Source organism: Cololabis saira, chromosome 9, assembly GCF_033807715.1.
Source record: "Cololabis saira isolate AMF1-May2022 chromosome 9, fColSai1.1, whole genome shotgun sequence".
Lineage (NCBI taxonomy): Eukaryota > Metazoa > Chordata > Actinopteri > Beloniformes > Belonidae > Cololabis > Cololabis saira.
Window position 1 is genome coordinate 39,907,735 of NC_084595.1, and position 13,870 is coordinate 39,921,604.

At 42.1% G+C, this 13,870-nt stretch overlaps 1 protein-coding gene across 1 annotated transcript in view; it reads left to right on the top strand.

Annotated features, from left to right (window-relative positions):
- The window catches only part of si:dkey-215k6.1 (transmembrane protein 132C), a 345,761-nt gene that overhangs the window by 166,012 nt on the left and 165,879 nt on the right, over positions 1-13,870 (top strand). Inside the window, exon 4 of the mRNA XM_061729571.1 lies at positions 7,314-7,454. Within this exon, the coding sequence (XP_061585555.1) occupies positions 7,314-7,454 (141 nt within the window). The remainder of the gene's footprint in view (positions 1-7,313; positions 7,455-13,870) is intronic.

The following is a 13,870-nucleotide window of genomic DNA, read 5'->3' on the forward strand; positions in this document are numbered from 1 at the left end:
ACAAATAAAGGGTAATAATAATGATTTACTTGTAGTTAGCGACAAAGGACTTGGATCCCTTCAAGGAACTGGATTTGACATCGCTATTGTGTTGTGTAGTCCGTAATATACATTTGACTACGTCTACAAATGTCTGTTGGTGCTCCGGAGGCAGAGTGCGAAATACGGGAGGGTTCGGGGGAATTGACCCCTTGAGCCCCCCTGGAGGACTCAAAAGCCAAATTGAGTGTCAATGTTGTCAAAAAAAAAAAAAATAGGCTATAGAATATAATATGATAATTTGATTGTCACTAATGGTCAATTATGTTTAAGAGATCGCCATATCAAGTATTCACAATTCAAAACTTTTATTGGTTTAACACAAGTCCTGCACCTTTATGCAAATTAGCCACGTGCGCCAGCTAATGGCGATGACTAGGCCGGCTAGTTGAGATGCCGCAATAACATGGCTAAGCGGAAGCTAACTCAGAGTGTGTCACTTGGACACTTTGGGTTCACATCAAAAAAGGTGTCAGTGGCAGCCAGAGATGAGGAGAGAGACGATGTCACAACGGAGGGTCCCGTTCCTCTCCCACCCTCTGCTGAAGGAAGTGAAGTCGAGGCCGAGTGCTCCGGGGCAGATGCTACTGCGCCGCCCGCTGCTAGCAGTGACTTGCCCCCTGTTTTTACACCGAAGCAGGTGGGAGAGTGGAAGGACCGCTGGCATTTATTCATTAAGTGCACCAGTGTGGTGCCAATTTTTTATTTATTTTAATTATCGGATTTAATTTGTAAATAACATTCTGCATTGTAATGCACAATTTTGCCTCCTGTTAGTAAAACAATGTGCATCTAAAATGGTTAAAAGTGTGCGTGTATTTGTCATAGGCTATAGTAGGCTGATTGTATTGGTTTATTTAAACACACTGTTTAAAAAACAAACAAAAAACGCGAGTTAGGGACCCCCCCGAATATGGATGGGTATTTCCAACACTGTCCGGAGGCCATAAAATGGTACTTGGACCAGCGTCTCAGGGCGGGTCTTGTTCAGTTCTGTAGCCTTTGCCTGTATCTCTGCACTTCCTCTTCATCTTCCTCTGGTGCACGTAAATCTATCCCTCTATCATCAGCTCGATGAAACCCACCGTGTACACTCACCTCTGCAGTAATTTACTCATACATAAACTTGCGTGAGACTCACATGTTTACATGACCTTGTACTTCTACTAACTGGGCTTCTGTGGAGGAGAGAAGTAATTTGTGGGTTTGTACTTGCAGGTGTAAATGTGTATGCAGTAAAAATGTAGACCTCATTCCCTGGCGCATGCTGCACTATAATAAATAGCTGAGGCGTCTTCCTTCCTTGACACTTTTTAAAAGGTGAGGATGTGTATTCAAAGTGTATTTGAAGGATAGAATTAAGGGTAAGGGGAATTCATCGGACGTCCACAGGTGATTCTCTGTTTTAGCAGAACAATTTGTTATCCTGTCCGTGAACATATTGTTTGGTTTCCTGGGTCAGTAATCCGTTGTGGAAAGTGTAAGCTATAAATATTCATCACATCATTCACATTCCTTTTTTTTTTTTTCTCCTCGCCATTCATCGTGTCTCTTAAGACAACAGAACAGCTTTAGTGTTATTTGTAAGCCCCTTCTGCTATTTCTTATGTAATCAAACTGTGAGGTAGTCGGTATAGAACACGGGCATTTCAAAAAAGATGCACTCAACAAAGTCAGAAGTTTTATCATTCTTCCTTCAAACGATTCCACAGGGCACTTATTTAAAACTTGTTTAACATTTGTTTTTTAACTTAACCTGCAGTTGTTAACCCTTACATGCTGATCAAGCGAAATTTGACCTGTTTTGACATTTGACTGCAGTAAAAATACCCTAAACGTAATTCTTTTAGCCTGAAATTTGATGACTTTTCCTGAAATTACCCAAAATGCATAAAAGTAAAAATATTTTATTAATTTACATTTTTGTATAGGCGCTATACATTTTTGCACACTGAGGCTGTTATGGGTCAAAGACCCGTATGTAGTCAGATGGATTTTAGATCTTCCAGTGTGTCCAAATAAAGGAGAACTATGTTTTTGGAGAATCTTGAAACTCTGAGAATGAACATGTAATGTTTGTGTGCATTTTGTATTAGAAAAATATGACAGTTCAAGGGAAAATCACCACTGTCACGAGAACTGATGTTCTCCCAAACATTTGCCCAGGTTCTCACAGACAACCTGCTGGTTTTTGAAGGGGCAGTGGGAAGTCCAATATACTGAAATAGTAAACAGAGGAGAGATGATAAGGTTCATAAACGGAATTAATACTGTGTAATAGATTTTTTTCACTAAAAACGAGTGATGTAAAACTTAAAAAATGCACTTTCCCTGCTCTTTGAAACAATTATTAAAGATGAATCAGATTTTTTATTTTTTTTTTTAAGTGGCATAGGCTATTCAAAAATTCTGAATAGGTTTGTAGTTAAAGATTTATTGAAAATACTTGCAATGGAAGGGAATTTTTGGTCAGGGTCAATTTGAGCTGTGACGGCAAAGAAAATGACCTGTATAGTGTAGTGTAACCAAACTTGAATTCTCAAAATTTCACAAACATGCAAAAGAGAACTGTAGTCTGATTTTGTTGAGCTATCAAGGACTATTACCGGAAAGGGCAAAATACATTTTCTATTTTGAAATGAAATTAGCCATTCAAACAAGTAAGTGAAACTGCCGTAATGCCTTGTTGCTTTTTTTTGTCCACTTCCTCTTTATTTTTCCACTTCGAAAACTCACACTGAAGTGCCCATAAACAAGGCAATGCTCTTAAAAAAAGAAAATCAATTGCAATGCTCTGTGAGCTACTCATTGACCAACAGGGGAAGACCGCCGCTGTGACTATCTGTTCTCAGGGGAGAAATAAGGCTTTAGTAAATGTTTGGTGGTGCAAATAAAGTTTTACACTGAATTGATAAGCACAAGTGAAACAATTCAATGTGTAAACATGAGCTGTTGGGGGCATGGTAATTTATCTGAGCAGTAACATATAAGGTTAAAAAGTACAGAGGGGTGAATAAGGCAGAGGAAAGGAAGGGACGGAAGAGACCAGGGAGAAGTTAGCTTGTCCTCCTGCATTACCTAAAAACAGAAGGAGAAAGCAGCACTCACAGACACTTGTCAGGCTCTGTTACTGTACACAGATCTGACATGGACAGCTTAGGGACGCAGCCCTGTCCATCATCTTCCTCGGTGAGAAACACATATCCACACACACATTCATTCATTCCTGCACAAAACAGCAAAGACCCGACAGATGCACCAGAGGACAAAAGTGTGACAGCTTCCCTACATATGTGACTCCCTGTGTGCTTTTGTTAATGGTTACGCACACTCCTGAAGCAATCCGTTTACCAAGGCCACACCCACACTACATCTCTGAGTTTCAGAGCCACGTTGATAAAGTCGTTTACTTAAATGAAAAAAGTTCACTCTTTTTAATGTACCGTTGATTGCAGAACTGAGCAATATTGGCACTGGGAAGGCAAAGGGGGAATATGTGGATATTTAGTGAATAACAGTGCAACCAAGCTGAACCTCCGATGTGCTGCATGGTGTTGTTTTGGGACGACGTGAGCTGTGAAAATTAATTAAAACTGAAAAGCTTTGTGCTGTGAAAAGAAAGCAAAGAATTAAAGAGCCCTGAGATGTTTTTAGGAGACCTGACTGTGTGAAACTCCACAGTGAAACAGCTATTCCAGCCCCTCACAGCACACATGATCATCTTATACATTTCTTGCAAGCCCTTAACGACGCATGTGAAGACAGGTTCACACGTGCACTGAAGTTATGAGAAATAAGCACAACCGACGTTGAGAACAATCCATTTAAATTCACTTTACATAAGGAAATAAATCCATTCTGACCGATCTTGGCAACAGTGAGGGCTAGCAACAACCCAAATGTCGTTCCCATCTGCACTTAAAACTAAGCTAATTTAACACCCTGCACTTGGACAGAAGATGCATATTTTATAGGAAGTTCCTCAAAACAATCCCTCTAGGAATAAGTCTAATATTCTATAAATCTAGTAATATTGTCTTATTTTAAAGGGGACCTATTATGAAAAACAGGTTTATTCGTGCTTTAACATATAAAGTGGTCTCCCCTCAGCCTGCCAACTCAGAAAAGGAGGAAAGCAACCAAATTCTGCAGTGTCTGTACAGCCGCCCGGATGAGCCATCCAGTGTGATGTGGCTTCTACGAGCCGTTCAGATTCTGCTCCTGTCGCTACGTAACTGTAGCAAGCTCGTTGCCACTGGGGCCGACCGACAGGACGGAGGACACAGGGTTTAGGGCAGGAACTCCTTTATTCAATCACACCGCCACACGTGCACCAGCAGAACCTTCTCCCAGCAGACCTCTTGCTGGTGTGCAGCCACTTCTTATGTAGCCAGGCAGGGTGGAGAGGTTGATTGGGCACAGGTGTGCCCAATCGGCTGAGTGGCTGCTCCTCCACCCTGCCACACACCCCCATCACCCAACTCAGGCCGGGGACCATCCGGCCTAGCCAACCCCCCCCCCCCCCGCCAGGAATCCAGGAACCACCATCCGAACCTCCGGGCCTTCCAGGTTCGGCCGACCACCGAGACCGGTCAGGAGGTCGTCCTCGGCGTCGGGCCGACCGGGCTCTCGGGACTGGGCCCAGGGCCAGACGGCATCCGCGGCCCTGGCCAGGGTGCGCCCAGGACCACCCCCTCCCCGACGCAGCACTGCTCCAGCAGCTGGTCCGCCTCCGGAGCTGGCGCGTCCAGGACCGCCTCGGCGACCTCCGACGCCTCCGCCGCGGCGACCCCCGCCACCGACGCATTCATCCCGTCGGGCCCCTAGTTGGGCGCCACTGTAGCACGTCTCGCTGCTACGGGGTCACCAGACAGGACAGCGGACACCGGGTTTACAATCAGCCGTGCACTCGGACTCAGCCAGGCACAGATCTCCCATAGCACTTTCAGCTCTGCTCCTGCAGCAGAGCTCTGCTCTGCCTCCTTCCTCTGCCGTCTCCAGGGCCCGCACACTACTGAAATACACAGACACATACACAGTGCCTCATTATCATAGCCCCACCCACTCAGAATCCCGCATAGAGATGAGGTTAGACAATGGGAAGCTGCAGACATGGCTCAGAGGCTGAATTTCTTATTTATTTAGCAAAAATAATCAAAAGCTTGTTTTGAAGACATTCAAGGACTGTTTAAAATAGGTATTAGATGCCATAATAGGTCCCCTTTAAGCAAAAATGTCTTTCTTTGCCAGTGAGGTAAGAAAAAAGTTCCCAACTTGAATTCTTAAAACTAGTATATAGTCTGAAATCCTTTTCTGAGTTTTTTTTTTTAAAGCCTTTTTTTTCTTTCTTAGACGTGAGTTTTTGCAGCGAGGCTTATTGTACGCTAGATGGACTGCAAAAACTCCCTTCTAAGAAGCTGAAACAGCCTTGTTTCAAGAAAATTAGAGGACTGTTTTGGACTATTCTGCTACGTAGCTTTAAGAACTCCAACCAGGACATTTTTCTTTCCTGATAAGCAGAGATATTTTTGCTTAAAATAAGACAATTTTGACTAGATTTCTGGAACAGTAGGCACATTTTCTAGGGGACTGTTCTTTGTTGGACTTTGTAAAAGTCCTACTTTTATTTTAAAGTACCACCACGAGGGAGTTTTTTAACACTGAAATATCAGTGTCATTTAAAGAAATGTTCACGTACCTGGAAGCAATGTCTCGCTCTCACGGTCTCCAGTCCTAACTGGAGTGATTGTTTGCATAAACCAATTAAAGTTAGGTTAGACTCCTACCCCGGATGTCTCTGGTGACAGCTGTGTAATGTTTTACGCCACTATGTCACTCTGTCACAATAAAAGTGGCTCAGAGAGCTGCTGCGGCTATCGCTGCAGAACGGGATAAGAGACTGAGGAAGATAATGATAATGATGGAGGAACATGCAGGACACCAAACAAGTCATTCTTGGACGGCGCCATAAAAGTGACTTAACTTCCATGTCTATGACAGCTATTAGAGAGAGCTAACGTTTGTCTAAACATTTTGTGAGAAGACAATTCACTTGCAGCAAAAGTTTTGATGATTATCATCATCATCACATATACGTATATGCAAATGCACTCAGGCATCTGTGGAGACGGCTTTCAAGTGGAGTACATGACATACTTGCAGGCAGTTTTTGGCAAGACATAAACCAAGACAAATACAAGAAAGTAATAATGGGAATGGAGACAAAGCCGATTGGCACTTAACTCCTTTCTGTGTTTTTCTGAGGCTATTGTATGTGTGTTAATGAGAAAATTAGTAAGCTCTGTGTGTGTTTGTGTGTGTGTGCGCGCACAAGACGTGTAAATAAACTGAAGGAGGGTCTCCTCAACATGATAAATAGAGCAAAACACTAAGTTGAGAGGAGAAAACAGGGAACGAAGGAGTGCTAGAACATTTAACAACAGGAAGCCTTGAGATTGAAGGATTGAGGAGGAGTAGAGGGAGGGATGATGCAAGGTAGCCTATATGTGGAGGGAAGGGGGAAAACAACACAGATGGTTGAGAAGCTGAGGAGAAGGAGAGATTAAAGAGGAGACCTGCGAAAAAAAATGTAAAGATTAACAAGGGAATGATGTGAAAGGAGGACATCCAAAAGAGAAGGAGGAGAAGGACGGAGAAGAAGAGAATGAGAAAAAGGAGTGTGAGGAATAAAGGTTGAAAAGGAGGTGTGTTGTTGAAAACTGTGGAGAGAGAGGAGATAAAGAGGAGAGAGGCTTTGTTAAAGTGACAAAAAGTGAAGAAAAGAAAGAAAAAAGATCATGACATGAGAGGATTAAAAAAACAAACAAAAAGTGGTGAACGTCCTGATTTTAGGAAGAGGAAACACAAAATTTAAAAAAACACCATATGAATTAGAATATAAAAACAAAAGCACATCTGCAGATACTTCATACACGTTCTTCTGATAAAACATATTAACTCTCGTAAAAGCTTCTGCAGTCACCCCATTGTCTCCCCGCGCGCCGTGGGAGGCAAAACCTTGTTGTGTGAAATAGTTTTAAAAGACGTTTTATACCAAGACGGTGTGGCACGTATCAGAGATCAAAGAAAATGAGAAAAGAAAATCAGGGCAAGGAAATTCCAGGCGAAGGAGATTAAAATTTCAGCAAATTCCCCCTTAACTGTCACAGTATTAACTCGGCTGCTTTATTTATAATGTGCTTATGTCAACTTAAGATTAACCTCACTTTATCTTTTCTCTTCCTCTTTGTCTGCTTCTTTGTTTTGCTTTGTAGGGTGTGGTTCCAGTCAGGCATCAACTTCCTCGCTGTGAAACCCAGCAACCTCGTCTTGTGGGAGATCAAACAGGAAATGGCACCGGGAAGCAGTTCGTTGGCAGTGATGTGTCGGAGGAAGGCCTCCTCCACAGCAGAGAGGTACAAATGAAACTCAGACATCTTCTTTTTCTTTTTTTTTTTAAACCAGCCTCCTGTCACCCGGCAGCTGCTGTGCTCGCTCCCGGTACAAAGCATCTTCGGGTGCCGGAGACGTCTGAGAGGGACTTTGATTATTCAGCTTCAAGGCCATAAGAATGATGGTACCCCGTACTTGTTAATAAGAGTTCTTAGTTGTTTTCGCCGTGACATCTTCTGTGAAGTAAGAGCTGTCAGTTCATCCATACGTGGTTGATTGTGCTCTGCAGTTAATGCAAGGTGATTTACAGACGCAGCTGCAGATCACTCACAGCAGATGAGTGTGAATTAAAAAGGTATTCTAGTCTTCCTTCTTAACACACCATGAACTGATGCTCTTGCCATTCACCCCTTATATGGTCCTTACATTCACAACCTTAACACACAGTTTTACACATATTTGGATATTTACACATGTGACAGCAAAGTCATTCATTCAAGGTTTTTAAAAAAGAGAAAGTTTATATCTTTGGAAAGGGCTTATTATTTAATTCTTTTAGAAGTGAAGGTCTTGAGTGTCTTGACATCAAAGAGTCCTCTTCAAATCCACATTTAGAAATGACTTAGCACTGTAATCAAAGTAACTGCATTTCCAGCAGCCGTAGGTGTAACTTGCTGGCCGGTGATCTGGTCTTTACAGTATACTCCAGTCTAGACATACAGTACTCTGGCAGGCGGTTCCAGTATGGAGCAAGTACCAGTTATGTACCCGTATTGGTACGTCAAGTGTGAAGGGTGGGATTACCAACCAAAACACTGTGACCGGCATTACTGAAGCACAAACTACTTCTTCTTCTTCTTCCTCCTCCTTCTCCTCCTCCTCAGGGGTACCAGACTCTATTTCATAACGCCTCTCATCAGCTTCATGGTTAGTGTCAAAAAGGACCTTAAATCTATCTACATTTTACATAACCACCTTTCCATTTAACAATTAATAGTAGTTATAAATGCGTTTCTACCATGGATGTATGGCAAACATTTGACCGACAAATCTACCTTCAAGCCACACAAAAAAAGAAGAAACTACTGGCTTATTCAGGCAGAAACATGTCATCACAGTGTAGTAACAAAATCAAAATGTATAGTGGGAAATGTGGTTATGGTTCGTGTATGTTTTTTACAACATAATAGAATACAATTATCTTTGGATGTTCTCGTGGGCCGGATAACCTGATGCGACGAGTCAACCGTGGTCACTGACAGAAGACGGTGGTAAAAGAACCATCTTCTGTGGGAGAACAAACTTGTTGTACATTCACCAACAATCACCACCACAAATTCCTTGTGTCTGTTAAACTACTTGGCAATAAACCTCTTTCTGATTCTGATTCTTAAGATCAGCTGTCGGTGTTTGTGAACACTGCCTAATGTTCTGCACAATGTGGCAATTCACAATACATTTTATTAATGTAACTGTCATCAGCTGTTTATTTACCATCATCAATAAACATTGCAGGGTGTTTGAGCGTCATCCGCTGGAGTTTATGGCTCTTGCTCAAAAACAACTTGTGGTCATAAAAACCCGCCAGCATTGGGAAGCACGTTCTGCATTTGTGAACGTTGCCTCGTGTGCTGCAGAAAGCTGCATTCACAACAGCTGGTTTAAATCCTGTTTGGCTTTGGTGGTAGGAGATACTGGTCAGGATTTGAACACGCACCAACTGTTGTTTGCAAAAACTTTTAAAAGAAGTAGTGGGAGAGCTGAGACGTTGATTTTGAGGGGAAACACTGTGAACTGAGGCCGAGACGTCATGACGTGGCTCTGCAGGGACTGTGTGTCTGCAGAAAAGCAAACCTGTCCTGAAACGGTAAGAACTGAACCAGCTCCGAACTGTCTAAGAGTCATCAAGTTGATCAAAAAAAGGGGCATCAGCGAGGCACCGCTCTTAAGTTCCACATTTTTGTTGATTGTTGCTTTGTACACAAAACCAAACAATTTTTTTTTTATTTTACATTTTTTGGCTACAAGAGACACAAAACACAAGAGACTAGCAGTAATTTTTTTTAAATTCTTGCACAGTAAAAGTACATTTGATGCTGTTGTTGTTTTTAAGACAGCTTTAACACACACCTCTGCTTGATCGTTTTACCACCCTCGAATTTGTCCGCGACATCATGGAACCTGACTTTCAACCATGTTGTAATTTTTTCCTCCATTAAACAGAAAGGGGAGGGGGGGAATGCAGGCGTTGATGTTTCCAAAACAAATCAAGTTATTGTTAACAGGACATTGGAAGTAAAACATTTGTGATAATATGTTAGTTAATTACTTAGTGTCTTTATTTTTTTCTGTCTTATCATTTCATTATCATCTCTCTCCTAGAATCCTTCTCCTTTATCCCCCCTCTAGGCGTCCCAGCTTGCGAGTGCTAGTTAGTGCAGCTTGCCATCGGTGGTTTTGTGAAATACACTCAAGATGAACATTCAGATTAACAGATTTATTGTCATATATATGCTAAAGCCTCTGGACTTATGTTAGTTATCTTGATGGAGCAAATCTCGTTGCTCTCTACCCTCACAAAAAAAAGAAGAAATTAAAGCTGCAAGCAGCGATGAACGGGCCCTCGCACCCTTGTGCACGTTCAGGCGTGCTGCAGAAGAAGCGCTTGTATGAGTTGTATGTAGATTCTTCAGGCCTGGACATTTAGTGGATGACACCAGCCACGACTCTCTATATCAAACCATTCAAAAGTTATGGCAGAAAATAGGGACTATCAAATATCGACCAATCAGAAGAAAGGGAGGGGCTAATTTGCACCAATTTTGTTCAAGGACTCAAAACCGAGTTCGATGACACCACCCACGACTCTTTATGTCAAACCATTCAAAAGTTATTGCAGAAAGTAGGAACTATCAAATATGGACCAATCAGATGAAGGGGGGGCATGCTTTTTGGCGTCTACACACCTGGGTGCACGTTACGGTTCGGGCCGCATTAACGGCCGAAGAAATGGCATAAATTGCGCCAAAATTACACGATTAATTCAAAATGTTCAAAAGGGCTGATTTCCTGTTCGGTTTTGGCCATGGCGCCAAGAGACTTTTCTTTAAGTTGCGACATGATACAGATGTGTACCAATTTTCGTGCATGCACGTCAAACCGTATTGTGGGGCTTGAGGCACAAAGTTTTCTAGTGGGCGCTGTTGAGCCATAGGCCACGGCCATTAATGTAAACCATGAAATTCCACATTTTTTCGCCAGGCCTGGCTTGCGTGCAAAATTTGGTGACTTTTGGGACACGTTTAGGGGCAGTGGTGGACAGTAACGGAGTAAATTTACTTGAGTACTGTACTTAAGTACATATCCAGAGGATTTGTACTTTACTTGAGTATTAGATTTCTTTGGTACTTATTACTCTTACTTGAATAAATTTCCAAGACAAATATTTTTACTTTTACTCAAGTAAATTTCTAGGAAGGCTGAAAAGTACTCGTTACTTTCAGTTCTGCTCTTTTTTCTTCTTCCCTAAAATCCTATTGGGGTAGAGTAAAAAACGAGGGCACAGACAAACCACAGACATTTATTTTCAAATGTTTATTGTGTCTGCCGAAGCAGAACTACCTCTCTGCTCAACAACTCAACATCGAATTCTCAGAAACAAGAGTTAAAAGATCCTTAAATTAATTTAGAAAAAATATAGTAATTTACTGATGTGGAAAATAAGAAATGTACTTTTACTCTTACTCTTACTCTTACTTTTACTTAAAGTAAATTTTAAAGCATTTACTTTTGGATACTTAAGTACCTTTAAAAGCAAGTACTTTTCTACTCTTACTCGAGTAATATTTTGACTGAGCTACTTTTACTTGTAACGGAGTAAATTTTGACCAGTAGTATTTCTACTCTTACTCAAGTACTCGAGTCGAGTACTCTGTCCACCTCTGTTTAGGGGGCAAAAAGGCCCTCATTTCGTCGGAAAAAAAAAAAAAAAAAAATTCCTACAGATACAATAGAGCCTTCGCAAGTCCTAAGAAAAAGCCCGCTTTGACACATGGGACAGTAGACAGACCAACATACAATTAAATGAGAAAATCAGCTTGATTCCATGCAAGTCTGAGAAAGAGGACAATTTCTACATGATTCCAGGTTCCAAGATGATCATTTTAAACAATTTTCCAGCACAAGCCAGTGGCAGTGGCAGGCACTTTGCCGAAGTGTCGAGGACGATCCAAGGCATCACACTCGGTTAAGAGGAAAATGGCTCGGGTAGTCAGGACAAGTGCAGAACCTACCGAAGCTCAGGTCTCCCAGCTGAAGGCTGCTGGGACACCAGTGACAGCGCCCACGTTCAAGCAACTAAGCTGGTCACAAAGAGAGAGAAAATCCATCTGAGATGTAAAAGCTCACAGAAGTGAAGAAGCAAAAAAAGGCTGTGTCATTTAGAAAGAAAAAGGGAAGCAGAACTTAAACGGCTGTCAGAGAACAGAGTTCGAGCGCAGACAAACCTTCAAAGACTATTTGAAAATTGGTATTAAGACTGGCAGCATATTGGATTTTATTAATTTTATTTTACTGTCCCTGTCACTCTTTAAAAAGGGAGAAAGTCATTCATGCCCCTCCCAACCTCTCACCTAAAGCCTGAAACGGTCTCCCAAGCCCATCTCACCGCTGTAGAGCGGTGCCATGTGCCTTCCAGGTTGCCAGCTGTAGTGCATGAACATGAGTAAGTTACCGTACCACAGAAACCTGGGCCGTCAGAGAAAGAGGAACCAGAGAATAAATCAATAAAGGAACAAACAGAGTTAAGTGATTTAAAAAAAATAATAAACCTTTGTCCAAACATTTCGCATCCAGTCTTCATCAAACGGTGGCGCACAAATGTTTACTCCAGGCGTGACGTCCGTGTGGACTGTGATTGACATTCTATAACCACACCCCCTAGCCCCGGAGCTGCAACTTCACATTAATTAAGTGTTCGTATTATATTCTAATATATTATGCTGAATTTCTGTCTTACTATTCTTGAAAATACAGCAACAATTAAACATTTGTTTCATCAATTAACTTTTGCCTGCAAATGATGGCTGTTGTTTTAGAGGCAACTATTGCATTTAGCAAACAGCGTTAAAGGAGCATGAGGCTCCTTTTAAGAAATGAGACTCTCTAGCGCCACCCTTCGCCACGACGGCCGTCGGGGATACTGCAGCCAACAGTGAAGCCGGCACGGGAGAACGGGGCGAACGCGCATGCAGCGTCATGTGACGTCACATCCGCCGCCCAGCGCGGGAAATTCGGGACCGAATTGCAGCACATTTTGCAGCACACAGCCTGTTCAAGGCAACGGAGAGATACACTAGAGGGCTCATTCTTTTTGGTTTGGAATGCTTCATCTGACATTATTACTAGAAAACTTAAAACATATACAAATTTTTTTCATAAATCCTGCCTCAATCCTGCCTCAAGCTCCTTTAACTAAATCAACCCACAACTAAACTGCTCAACATGCATTTTTTTGGACTGTGGGAGAAAACCCAGCAAGCACGGGGAGAACAGCAGTACCAACCACCACTCCACCGTGCCTATGTACCATACCTGTATACCAGGAATTGACTGACAATATTTTATTTTACTATCAAATATATGTCCACTTTATTTAAAGCACCAAAATGAAAACCTAATTTCAGCATGTTTCTTTCTTTTTCAATGTTTTCATTGGTTACCTAAATAGTGACCTATTGCTGTGTCCCTTCCTGAGTATCCTGATCCACCTCATGGTTTCACACACGACCCTAAACGTGTAATAGTGAGACTGCTTATTTAAAAAAAAAGAAAAGGTGGTTACAAGATTCGCCACTTTGGAATATGTCACCAAAACAGTATACTTTGATGCTTTTATAAAGCTTATATGTGTCCTGATTTCCTTTCCTTGCATCACTTCCTCATATTTCAGTTCCTCCGAGCAGGAATGTGTGAGAGGGAGATTTGACAAAGACCTGGGAGACTGAAAAGGAGAAACCTTTGGTTTGTTGGTGTCGCTCCGAATCAAAATCTGAATGTGTCGTGCATGTGACGGTGCGGTACTGATGTCACATCGTTTGATAGAAGAGTCTGCACAAGACACCCTTATATTTCCATATCTGTGCTCTTCCAGTCCTTCAGCGTGCTGGAGGGGGAACAATCTGAGGTAACACGAGGAGAGAGAGGACGTGTGATGGCGTGCCATAGCATAATGAAACACTCCCAGTACTGTACAACGCACGTTGGCGGATCTGTTCACATTAGCATCAAATTTTTGGCTGGATTTGACCAGAACACGTGAAGTAGGAGTGTTCGTTGCATCTTTATTTGTCTTTACTTTGACCTTTTTCCGGTTCTTTGTCGCCATTTTTCGATTCATTTTTTTACACTCCTGCTGTCCCACATTTCGACTACATTTGTT